The following is a 12,685-nucleotide window of genomic DNA, read 5'->3' as shown; positions in this document are numbered from 1 at the left end:
TTCTGAAACGCAGTGACTTAATATTATGAAGGTGTTTGTTAAAGTGCAAATATAGCATGGAAAACAATTGTGCTATCATGGAGGAGTGAGACTCATCCTATTTTTTGGGGCCCCAAAATGATGACAGACCTGACAGTCTTCCAGTGATTTCCATTCACAATCATAAACAAAAAACATTTCCCACCAAAACCAAGAAATATTTTAAGAGAACATCAAGTATGTTATGACATGCAGTATAGAGCTGAAGAGCTTTAGAACACAAATCTCACTCAAACAGTATCAAAGTACATGTTTAAAAAAACTACTAAACCAAAAGTATCTTGAATCTATAAAAAGGTCACGCCAGTCTATTATTTAACCAAGCATGACTATTGTACAGTGATGATACCATTGCAAAACAGCTTAGAGGAGCACATATCCCCGTGCTAAACTAAGTCCTAATAGATGCTGAAGAGTGATATTCCCTTATATGAATGTGGTGGGACAGAACCACCTGTGATTACAGCCACTGCTAAGGATTTACTTTAGGGTGGGTCATAAACCTCAAGTTGAATGCATCTTCTTCCAAAATTAAGCATATTGCTGAAATCCTCGGATTTTAGAAAAAACACAGTGAAGTGTGTGAGAGAAGCCATCAGGCCCCAGAACAGCTCAGGATCATTTCCACCATAGTCAATGACAAACTCCTCCAGAAGTTTTAATCTGTGGGATCAGGAGCAGTCCTACCACACATTGCTTACCTGCTAATGTCTAATGGCATGGCAGCAACCTTTACTATCTGGTGGCCTCTATTTTAGCATCCCTTCTTTTCCCCGATCTTTTAAGAAGTGTCAGGATCCTATCCTCAATAAGGAGTTCTGCTGGTTTTGGGGCTGGTTCTGAGTGTTTGCCACAGTTCATTAATACAGAGTGTTTCAGGAAAAAGATCCTTCTAACAGAGGTGGCTGGTGCTATGCTCACATTATGCTCACCTCAGCAGCAGAATCAGGCTGGGTGAGGAAAACACACATCAAGCCATTTGGGTAAAGGACCCTTAAGCATAAAACAAATCACAGCTTCTTATTTAAATAACACAGTACCATGCAAAATTCACAAATTAAGGAGTGTCTTAAAGTACAAAAAATGCAAACCTTTGCTTAAAAATCCACCAATTCTATGTGTATTACTCTTTACCTTTTTAAGCCATGCAAAAGGTTTAACCAAAATGTCCCTTTAACAAATATAGATTGGAACTATGTAAAGAAAAAGCCCAACTAACTGCCTAGACAAATCTCCCAACAAGTTTTGATCCTTCTCATTGAATCTCTTTATCATGGTATTTATCCATCTGAGCAGAGGTCTAACACCACACCTGTGCTGCCTGTTCCTTGGGAGACTTAGTCCTTGCTGTGGGAAGGAGCTCTTATCTGCAATTTGACATTGTCCATTGCAGGTCCCCTGCCACAGTCAACTGCAAATGCATGATGGAGTCATGAATCTCATGCTCAGTGCAGGGAACTTGCACTACACTGACAGGGATTAAGACAAGAAAAATGTGAAACTTGAAAAAGGACATGCTGGGACTATACAAGGCTTCAAGCTGGGATACTAGAATTGCCCTTGGATCATAGTGCACAGATTTGAGGGTTGTAGTGGTTTATTATCTCATTAGAAACATCTAATTCCCTGTAATAAAGATTGCATGTAGAGTATGTCAAAGAACAGATGAGGCTAATACAGCCCACAGTCAGGACTCTCTTATTGCTAAATAAGCAAGGATAGCTTTTCAATTTAAAAACAAAACCGATATAATTACGGTAATAATACCATGCTCCTGACTGCTCTGCAGCTGCATATTGGTAAAACTCAAAGCCACTGATAGAAACAAAAGCAGTAAGTCAGTAACCGCTTTACAGAAATGTTCTGCTGGGGTGATTATGTCTGGCAAAAACCTCTATAGGGGAACGACTGTTTACCAAATATATTTCATGTCCTTTTGCCCCTAAAACACCCTGCAAGCACTTGAACCTTTTTCTACCAACAGATAAAGAAACCTTTGCCAAAGGTGTAGTTTATGACTATGTGAACACTGGAATAAGCAGGGAACCTGTTCAAATAGTTAGGCATCAATTACAACAAAAAGCCAGAAGCAGTCATATTTTTATAATCTGTTATAAAAAAATATTTCCCAATCAGTGTCCCAATACAGTTAAAAGTTAAAACCCCTCTATATTACTAATAAATTAGAAGAACACTATCTCCAACCATCTTGTAAGAAAATATGTAAGTAATTTAAACCTTTAGTTTACATAAATTAGCACAGAAATGTGTATTCAAACAAGTGCACTGAAAACAGATATGCCTTCTTTTATTCTGATATCTCTTATTTAAGTTATTAAGTAACAGGAAAGCCTTTATATTCTTTGCATGACCTTGAGAGTCTGCTAACACTGTATGGTCAATAGTCAAACCCCAGGAGAATGTTTCACCAGATAGACAATGACAAGAGGGAGCATGAAGTACAATCAACTGCTTCGCAGCCTTATTACCCTACACTTCAACATTCCATTTCAGCATATTTACTCTTGGGGATGAAGGTAATGTATTTATATGGCAAATCACATAGTGAAATTTGATGGGTTGATGGATTTTTTTCTTAAAAGCCTTTAAAGTATCATTTTTTCCGAGGTAGTCTGCAAGGTAATAGTGATGTACATGAGTGGAAACAACACTCCTTTGCTTGACTGTGGATAAAACTCTTAAATAGTGCTGGTGCTGTCTCTGAACCTTGCAGAGAAGGCTTAATGGATAAGATGTTATAATCGGTGCTGACAACAGCCAATTAAGTGTCAGAAGAACAATCTGATAAGTAGGTCTTCATGTCTATAGGCATTTCCTGGTATGTCTTAACTGTCAATCTGGATGTTACACATCTCTATCTTTATCTCATTATTGACTGCTTTATTAAAGGCGAATGCTTTCATCTCTTTTTTTTTTGACTTTGGGGTTGCTTCAGAAAGAAGGAAAGGAAAATACTAGGAACAAGTCTAAATTTGGAATAATAGAAGGGGAATCCTAATTATGGCAAAGTCCTAATCTTCCAACTGAGCAGGCGTATAGTTTGGTGACACCACTCCATGCAGCTGCCCACACCACACCTTTCAAGAAGTGGAAGGTGCTCAGTCTAGAGGAGATCTGTTTCTTTAATGGGTGGAAGGATATCTGTGGACATGCTAGCAGGCTGCTCTCTGCTTTCAGTGCTTCTTGCTAGTCATACGGAAGACAACACCTCACTGGATGGATCTCTTCCCTTCTTGTCCTCACCCCTGTCGATATCAATCACATGAACTATGCCAGGCTTCAGGATCAGGTCATCGGTCTCTACGTGGCTCCTGTTGTCGTCCACCTCGATGTACTTGCCCTTGGAGGGCTGGGTAGCCTTACCAAAGACGTCTTTGAAGCGGCGCTTGAGTTCAACGTCTGGGCAATAGACGTACTCATACAGAGCACCAGCAAGGACTGCTCCAATTATTGGTCCCACCCAGTACACCTGCAAAAAAGAGGTGGGGAAAAAAATCCCAGGCATTAAACTTTTAAATTAACAGTGATAAGAAGACTGACAAGCAGGCCCACTTCTTCGAAGGGAAATAATTTTGTAAAGTTTTATTGATCTATCTCTCTACAGGAGGCCTCTTCTAAACTTTTTATTGTTCATTGCCAGCTACAGACCACAAATATGGACTTTTTCAAGAAGACACACAAAGGAAACATCGATGTAGAAAAGTGATTTTCTTTCTCCATTTTGAACCAAGATGACACTGAACTTTCAAGGAAAAAAAGCCCTTCCTAATGTACACACAAAGAGTTCTGCTTTGGTATTTCAGACTTATGTTCCAAAAATATTTCAAATTTGGCATTTAATCCTACAGAATACAACAGGCAGTCAACCACAACAGGCATTCTGATAATCTAATTTAAATAAGCAAATACAGACATAACACAACTTTGTAGGTACCTATGTATTTCATCGTGACAGGCAGCAGAGCAGTAACCTTAGTAGGTGCCAAAGCCCACAGGCTCCTGTTGACCATGTGCCAATGTCACTGCTCTGGAGAAGGAGAAAAGGCTGTCTTTCCAAGTGGCCAGAATGGTAACTAAGCTTCTCCTGCAAGTTTTTCCATGGTGCATTTGTTTATTGTTTATAGCTTTAGTTATAAATTACAGGCTTCCTCAGAGTATGGATAATTAATCTTGTGAAAAACTACAGCAGTTTTTCATATGAACAAGCCATTCACCGATAACTGGGTAAATCGGCCTCAATAGGATAACTCTTGGGAACAAAGTTACACATGGTATCGTGTTTGCAGAATTGAAGCCTTAGGGTTTGAAGACAATGCTATTTCTATTCTTAGCTGCAGTGGGAGCAATGTGGGCTTCATACTTTAAAAATCAAGAAAATCCTTATACGCACTATAATATGCAGCTCTTCCAGTTAGCACTGAAAGTGTTCCTAGAAGTGATTTCCCTCTCTATAATTAGGTGAGGCTGAGCTGTGATCCATCTCTCCCTTATAAAATATGAAATGTTTTTTTATAACTTGGATTGTTGGATGCTATAGAAATTTACTGCATCATTCACAGCCTGCTTATAACATTGTTTCCTGCGCAACTGCTCCTGGCTAAGCTGACACTTTCAGACTGAAGCGGGTAACATCTGGCCTGGTCTGCAAATACCAGACTGCAACCTCTTCATCTCTCACTGCAGGCATCTGCTGAGACAGGTTCTCCCCCAGGAACCAGATCACAGAGGGTCCCTGTTCTCATTTTATACATCTGCCCCAGTTTGCTGCAGAACCAGGTGAAATGTGAAGTTGACAGAATTACTTCCATAGCTCCTCAGCAGCAGGACCAGCAGGGTTTGCAATCTTTGCAATCTGCCTTGGAGGATTTTTCTTTTCTCCTTGGGTTGCTTTTTTTTTTTTTTTTCCTTTTTTTTTTTTTTTTTTTTGTCTTGAACTTTTCTTATGACTTCCTCTCTATCCCAGCTACTACCTCCACAAAACAGCCCCTGAATATTAAGATGCTATTCCAACATGCTGCATGCTGCACTGCAGTCCCAGGTGAGGAGCATGATGATGCCTAAGCTTGGGGCAAGTCGGTGCCTGTCCTCCTTGGGGATGGTCTCTATGGGATGTACTGGGAGAGATAACTGAGAGCAAATGATGTATGAAAAATCCTGACCACTGTTTGTTTGATGAAGTATGAAAGGAGAGTTACCCATTGGTTTTCCCATCTTCCCATAATGACAGCAGGTCCAAATGATCGAGCTGGGTTCATACTGGCACCGGTGTAATTGATCTAAAGCAGAGAGCAAATGTTGTGCCTGTTATTAAAGTCTGGAAGGTAGTGATTCGAGTTCTATGGGACACCTTGGTTTTGTAAAGCTCCTCCTCTTTACAACAGATATCATCACTCTCCAGTCTTAACACAAAGTTAAAAAAAGGCATCACATGAACAGCCAGAAAAGTTCTGGTGCAACACCCTTCCCAAGGAGACACTCCTGAGACTACAAAGTGCTTTGGCATAGATCCATAAAGCATATAGCAGCTATATAGCTGTAATTGCTTTAAAGGTCACAAAAGTTTCCTTTTGCTTCTGAAGTAGTCATAAGGGGTAAAGGGATCTATTTTTTTAAAGAGAAACCATTAACTTACAGCAAATAAATGTCCAATTGCAACAGAAAATCCAATTGCTAAAGCTACTGAACCAGTGACATCACTTCGTTTTGAATCACAGCTAGCAAAAATAGTAAAAACCAGCTGGAATGTAATTATCAATTCCACCAGGAGTCCATGCCCAGCAGAAAGATCTCGGTGTACCTGGAAGAAGGCAAAGAAACACCAGAAATGAAGAAAAGGTGATTTTGTAAATCAGAGAGCCATCACATGCACAAATTCTATTTCAATGAATGGTATTTCTAAATAGTACAAAGTGAAATTGTACAAAGTGAAAAGTACAAAGTGAATCTGTACCTTTTAGAGGTACAGATTCCCCCCTCTTCACTCTTCTCCCTTTTTTTTTTTTTTGACTTTAAAATGGTTTTTGATTTTGAAAAACAGGGAAAATCAATGCTGGACTGAGAACAAAAGGCCTAATAGTAACATCCAACTGGAATTTCAAAGTTAGACTGCGGAAGTATAGTTTATTTTTACAGAGGGATTTGCAAATGCTGCACTTCCCTTTCACCATTTTTTTTTCTTGGGAGCACTATAATTTACTATTCAATTATAAATTCATTAATTAGCCCTGACTTAATTAATTTAAATTTCAATTAAAAATTAAGCAGTGTGCAGCTCAAGTGCATTTTTAATAAGTCCTGCAACAGGGCTAACTGATGGCATTCCTTATTAGTTCAGAACAAAGCTGAAATCTAAGCCACAATCTATTTCAAAAGTATGTCATTTTAAATTGATGTTTTTTCAATCCCCATCATAATAGCATAGAATTAATTTCCCCCTTCCCCAGACCATATAAAAATGGCCTTTCACGCATGTATTATTTAAATTTTGTATGTAAATTAACACTACCTGCTGTCATCAGATTTGGGGATGTTCTAGGAAAGAGATCTTCTATAAAAAGATCAGCTATAGCTATTACACTGTATAAACCCATCCTAAGGAGAGCTTTAAGCCCTGTCTGGATGTTGTGAATAAACCAGCAAGCTGTGAAAATCTGTGCCTGAGCTCTCCTCATTCTGTGTGACACTGATTCTATTTTCTCAGGGTCTGAGCTAGCCTAGTTCAAGAAGCAGAGGAGAAGTGATTACCGCAGTGACTCCCAGGCCTCCCACCACGCTGGGTGGTGTGACAAGGTAAAGGATGCCCGCGCCCACGATGGCTCCCAGGCACTGGGCAAGAATGTAGAAGATGGACTTGGCAAGGCTGATCTTCCTCGTGCAGACCATTGCCACGGTCACAGCAGGGTTGATGTGGCCTCCGCTGATGTGTCCAAAGCACTGCACCATGGTGGCAATGCTGAGTCCAAAGCAGAGGGATATAAGGACCATGTCTACAGGCAGGGGCTTCTCTGCTCCACCCCAGTTGATCGTGGAGCCGAGGCTGAGAAGGACAAAAATGAGCATGGCCAAAAATTCTGCCGAAACGGCTTTCCAGAAGGGCTGAGTCCAGACTCCTTTAAACGCCACCATAATTCTCTCACACTTACACAGACGTCCACACTTACTGAAAAGGAAAGCAAATCTTCATCAGAAGTCACCAAATAAACCTTACTCTCTCCTGTTAGGGGCTGCTCTTCAGAAGACTTTGGAGAGAAGGTGGTAACACTGAGTATCCTTGGGCTGGGACAACCACAGACGACACTCCTAGAGCAGACTGCCCTTAAAACATGCCCAGTGTTGGAGCGTCTGCAGGACACAGGGTAATTAATCCCTCCTTGCGATAACTCTGTACAGTTTCAGCTCCCAAAAAGCAACATCTGTGTATTTTGAAATGATCATGAAACTAAGTGTACTCTTTTATGCTATCTGGCCTCTGATGTAGAGGCTGTATAGCTCTGCCACTTTCAGTGGCCTGTTGATCATTATGTTCAGTAAATCAGTGTGTATCCTTTTTCTAGGCAAATCTGTAATTTTCACAAAGCAGGTAAGATAATTAAATAAAAAGCAGTATCTTAGTTGAAGCCTAGTGGTTTTGATGACAGCGTAATGTTGGGGAGTTGCCCTGGGAGCCAGAAGAGAAAGTTTATTTGTTTGAACACTCACACAGACCAGTATTTCAATTTATATTTATGCAAACAGCAGTTTCTTCACTGTGGATAGTGAGTGGAAATTGAATTCAGGCAGGAGAATAGATGCATTCCTACATTCTGACCTTTAAATCAATCATGTAATCAATAAAATGCTTTCTTTTGGGCTAATGGTGCCAATTGAGCTGGGGAATAGAGCAATATTTTCTGCATGTGTAGTGTGTAAAACTCTGTGTGGCAAAGAAAGAAGTGTCTTGGCTTTTTTCCCTGTCTGGAGATGCTATTTATTAGTCTACACCGCCTTCCTGATGAGTTACAATTTTGCTAGATGTTCAGATACCTATGAAAGTGGGTCACCAAAGAAAAGTTATTTGTGGTATTAATAAATTAGAAGAATAAGCCAAAAGGGAAGCATTTTAATTAGTTTCTAAGGAATGCTAAAAAGATTCTTCTCTAAAAACAAAAGCAAGAAACCTCCCACCCATCCAAAAATTAGAAAACAAAAGAAAGAATATTCAGCTGCTACATTTGGGAACAGAATTTCAAGTAGAAGATGGATGAATTTATGCTCAGTTATCTATGGTAACTGAGCTACAATGCATATTTAATACCAGTTACATCAGAAAGAAGCATAAAAGGCATGTCTGCCCTTTTCAAATCATTGCAAGAGGAACGGCCCATGAATTTCTTAACAGTTCCAGTGAGTAAGGGAAAAGCAATTTAATGCTGTGACTGGAGCAAATAAGTTGTTTCCCTGACTCATTTCCTATGCTGATTTACTCTGTATTTTGGATAGGCCTCACTTAGGAAGTGAGATCTAGTCTCACTTCTCTAGACTCTCAGATGAGAACAATTACATTATCTCCTAAAAATGGCTCTTGCTTGTTGGAACCCAGAATGTCCCTTGGACACTCTTGGATGTTCCGGGCCCAGGTCAGAAGCATCTGAGACCCTGGAATGAAGCCACAGACCCCTGTGGCTTTAAACCTGATCCACGGAACAATTTACCAACCTTGCAGGAAGAACAAGAAATCACAAAAGTTTAGATATTTTAGTAGAAGTAGTCACAAAGTGAAAGGAAGAATTTTTGAGTACTGTACAGGGGGGTTTTAGGCCTTGTACAGAGGGGTCTGAGTTTTGTACATGGGGGTCAGAAGTTCTAAGATGGAGGGATTTGGGCGGGCCCTGTCCTTTTTACTTCTTTTTCTTAACCTCTATGTTCTTGGTGATGTTGGCACTCACAGATTGGTTTAGAGTAGAAAGTCGCTGTTCAATATAGGTGATAGGCATTGGGGAAAAAATGTAAACATCTAATACGTAATGTATGATATAAAAGAGGGCACCAGCCCCCTGGGCGTCGGAGTGTGCCTTTGCCTGACTGCTGAACGGACCGCAGCAGCTCAGGGAGAAATCTTTTAGATAACATACAATAAACTACCTTGAGACCGGACGACTGAAGACTACTGAGTCTTTCTTTGGAGACACGGGTTGGAGGAGAGACTTTTCCACCTTTACGGGCTCACCCCGACCAGGGGTGAGTTCCGAGACTTGCTTATGAAGGGATCTAAGACACTTGAACAAGACATGTTCTTCTAGAGAAGTGAAGCCAGAACCTCAAAAGAGAATAAAGTAATACCCCAAATCTTCTGATTTTAAGTCAAACTCAAGACAAATGGAAAGATGTTTTTGTAAGATCTCATATTAACAGTCAGTTAATGACCAACCATCCAGACTAGACTTTTTGTACAAAATGAACCCAAAATCATTGCCTCCCTCAAAGCTGAAGGTCACAGGTATTTGGCTGTTCTTACCTTTGAACCCTATGCCCAGATTCACACTGATGCTTTCTCACTAATAATTTATCTTAGTGACCTGAGTAAGATACAGGTACTATATCCATACTGAGAAAAGCTCATTTTCCCAGTTTCCTGGGCATGTTCCAGGTGAACATAGGGATGACACATATAGTGAAGCCCATGGAAAAGAAACCTGGGACCTGGGTGCACAGACAAGGGAAGCAGCACTTGGCTACTCTTTCGTCCCTCTGCTCAGCTGGGATGTAACCTGGATTTCCCAGTGCAAACCCTGGTGTTATATTCAAGAGTTTTGAAAAATTTCCAGCCACCAAGGGCACTATGGGGGGGAATGTAGGTTTATGGAGCATGGTGACTCCTCATGTCTTTGTTCAAATATGCCTGACCATCTCTTTCTGTACTCAGAGAACAGCAAGATCAGCAAATTAATTACATGCCTTCTTCCCAGAAAGTGGACCAAAAAAGGTGTTTGTATCTGGCATTAAGATCAAGCAGTTGCCTTCTCACTGGCTATGGAACATCTTGGAAAATCACCTTAAGAGTGAGTGTGTGTGTGCACATGCATGTGGAAGATCACACCTTCTATTGGACTGCTGGTGGGCTTGACTAATAGGAGGCTACCTCTTATGAAAGATAGATCTCATATTGTTTCTCCAGCTGAGAGCACATGCAGTCAGTTTAGTCAATATTATTAGCAGCCCTGAAAATGCAGAAATGCTGCATGCAAGCCAAATGTTTCAAACACAACAGCTGGCTCATTAACATAAGTTTTTGTTTTTCTGGACTAGCATGCTACATAGAACTCTGTCAGCCATATTTACAGAACTAAACGTCTATTTTTAATCCATACCTTTTTTTTTTTTAAGCAGAGTGTTTTTCTTTGATTTCAACACCAGGCAAAATGCTCAGCTGTGAGGGCCAAATTTTTCTTTTAAACTGCACACCTTTCCTCCCTACAGCAAACCCCCCTATAAATGTTTAATAAAAGCTTAATACTGTGTTTGAGCCTGAGCCCAGGTTTTCACTTAAATCTAAAGGCAATCAGCAACTCAGAAACCAAAACCATCCTGAACATCCACTATTTGTTCAGCATACAGCTAAATTTAAAGGCTGGAGATGAGACAGTGATGGCTGTGACAGGTCTGAAATTGAAATGGGACCTCTCAGCAGCTAAGATTTGCCATCAATGTTGCAAAACAATTTTTTTTTGAGTACTTGCTGTTCATGTTTTCCTCAGATAAATTCAAAATACAACAGAAAACCACTGTAATGTGATGGTCACACATTAATTTCACAGGTGGGCACACTGGAAATTCTCTGGTCTCGGCTACAAGATTACACAGTCAATTGTGTCTGATAGGACACAAGGTGGGTTTTGCAGATCACACTGCCAGCAGGGCTTCAGGCATGATTATGGCTTCAAAGCCATAACAATGTAAATAATAACAAAGGTTTCAGTACAAAAGTCAAACAGTATTTTAAAAATTCTTCGTTTTCTAACTAATAAAATTTCAAGGAGCAGAGCACACATCCTGGACGCAGGCTTGTGGCCAGCCACTACACAACACTGCTGTTACACTTAAGTTCTGTGCGTGCACTGGCTATTTACAGTGGAATCTCCGCAGCAAACTCCCACGCTGCCCGACCTGAGCTTGCACCGCCGGCTGGAGCTCAAAGGGACATCGGGCACCTGCCGGCCAGCTTCGAGGGAGGAGGGCGACACGCCACTGCTGCAAAACCAATGCACGGTCGCAGGGCTTGCTTGTAACCATTTGGCCTCATTCTCCAAAAAGCTGTTAAATGAGCGACTGGCATGGATATCCACAGGAGCTGGGGAGCCTTGGGAGCCCAGTACCGCAACTTTTTCGCTGTGCAGTAATTGGGCTTTCTCCACACACGACACTCTATTGCAGGACCGCAAGTGGACAACAGTTTTAACATGTGGAAAGAGATTGTGAATTTGCTTCTCTCTGCACCCTTCACACCTCTGATGTTAAAACTCCAGAGCGACCGATAGACACCGATAGTTCCTTCGGTGGGGGAAGCTCCCCCTTCGGAAGGGGGAGCTGCTGCCTGGCTGCCATCCCTCAGTGCAAAACGCAGGAGAAAAGCAACAGCGCGGAGCCCCACACCTGGCCGCGCACTCCTGCCGGGGCCGCACGGTCCCATCCCGCGGCCGCGCACCCCCCTCGCCCAAGCTTTCCCATAAACTCATCTGTGGTTTGGGGGGGCTGTCCCCGCCCGCCTGCCTGTCTCCTGCCTGTCTCCCGCCTGCCTCCTGCCTTCCCTCCCTCCCTCCCCCGCACCGCGCCCCGCGCAGAGCCGCGCACTCACCCGCGGCGCGGAGCGGCCGCTCCGTCGCTCATGCCTCCCCGGCGGGCGCGGGTGAGCGGCGGGGCCGGGCGGGGGCCGGGGCGGGGGCCGGGGCCGGGGCCGGGGCCGGGGCCGGGGCGGGGGCGGGACGGCTCCCGAGCGTGCGGCGGCCGCGCCGCGCTCCGCTCCCTACCTGCTGCGCCGGGCGGGCGGGCGGCACTCGAGGAACGGGCGCCGGAGCACCGGCTGCGGGTCGGCTGCTGTCATGTGCCTCTGCAGAGCAAGGCAGGGGGGTCGCGGCTGCCGGGCAAAGAGAAGCGAGAGCCCTGTGCTCCTGCGGCGCGGGGCCGCCCGGCAATGGGGAGGACTCAAAGGCTGCTCGGTTTCTTCTCTGCCGCTCACTGTATTGAAAGGAAAATAGCCCTAGTAGCTCAGCAGCCAGGGGATTTTATCCATCTAAAATGCCTATTAGTACCTTACTAGAGCTCTACTGGTTAGAAAGTCATAGAATCATAGAATATCCTGAGTTGGAAGGGACCCACTAGGACCGAGTCCAACTCCTGGCTCTGCAAAAGACAGCCCCAAGAACCACACCATGTGCCCCAGAGCATTGACCAAACATCTCTTGAGCTCTGGCGCTGTGTCCACTTCCCTGGTGAGCCTGTTCCACTGCCAAACCACCCTCTTGGTGAAGAATCTTTTTGTAGTGTGCATCCTAAACATCCCCTGACACACCTTCACTCTATTCCCTCTGGTCCTATCATTGGTCACGGTAGGGAAGCGATCAGTCCACTGCCTCTCATGAAGAAGCTCTGG

At 42.9% G+C, this 12,685-nt stretch overlaps 1 protein-coding gene across 2 annotated transcripts; it reads right to left on the bottom strand.

Moving 5' to 3' along the window:
* Nucleotides 1–1,731: 1,731 nt before the first annotated feature.
* AQP4 (aquaporin 4) lies at nucleotides 1,732–12,215 on the bottom strand. Of its 2 annotated transcripts, none has more exons than XM_068190186.1 (5): nucleotides 12,063–12,215; nucleotides 6,805–7,219; nucleotides 5,693–5,857; nucleotides 5,256–5,336; nucleotides 1,732–3,529 (listed from the first exon to the last, which is right to left on the bottom strand). In XM_068190186.1, the coding sequence occupies exons 1-5, from the start codon at nucleotides 12,134–12,136 to the stop codon at nucleotides 3,251–3,253; spliced, it is 1,014 nt and encodes a 337-aa protein (XP_068046287.1). In that variant the 5' UTR covers nucleotides 12,137–12,215; the 3' UTR covers nucleotides 1,732–3,250. The 2 variants fall into 2 exon arrangements, with proteins under 2 accessions (XP_068046287.1, XP_068046295.1); XM_068190194.1 differs by lacking the exon at nucleotides 12,063–12,215 and adding an exon at nucleotides 11,891–12,005.
* Between the last annotated feature and the right edge of the window lie 470 nt (nucleotides 12,216–12,685).

This window comes from Anomalospiza imberbis, chromosome 1 (assembly GCF_031753505.1).
Source record: "Anomalospiza imberbis isolate Cuckoo-Finch-1a 21T00152 chromosome 1, ASM3175350v1, whole genome shotgun sequence".
Lineage (NCBI taxonomy): Eukaryota > Metazoa > Chordata > Aves > Passeriformes > Viduidae > Anomalospiza > Anomalospiza imberbis.
The sequence above is the reverse complement of the archived record's forward strand: the minus strand, read 5'-3'. Positions and strand labels throughout refer to the sequence as shown.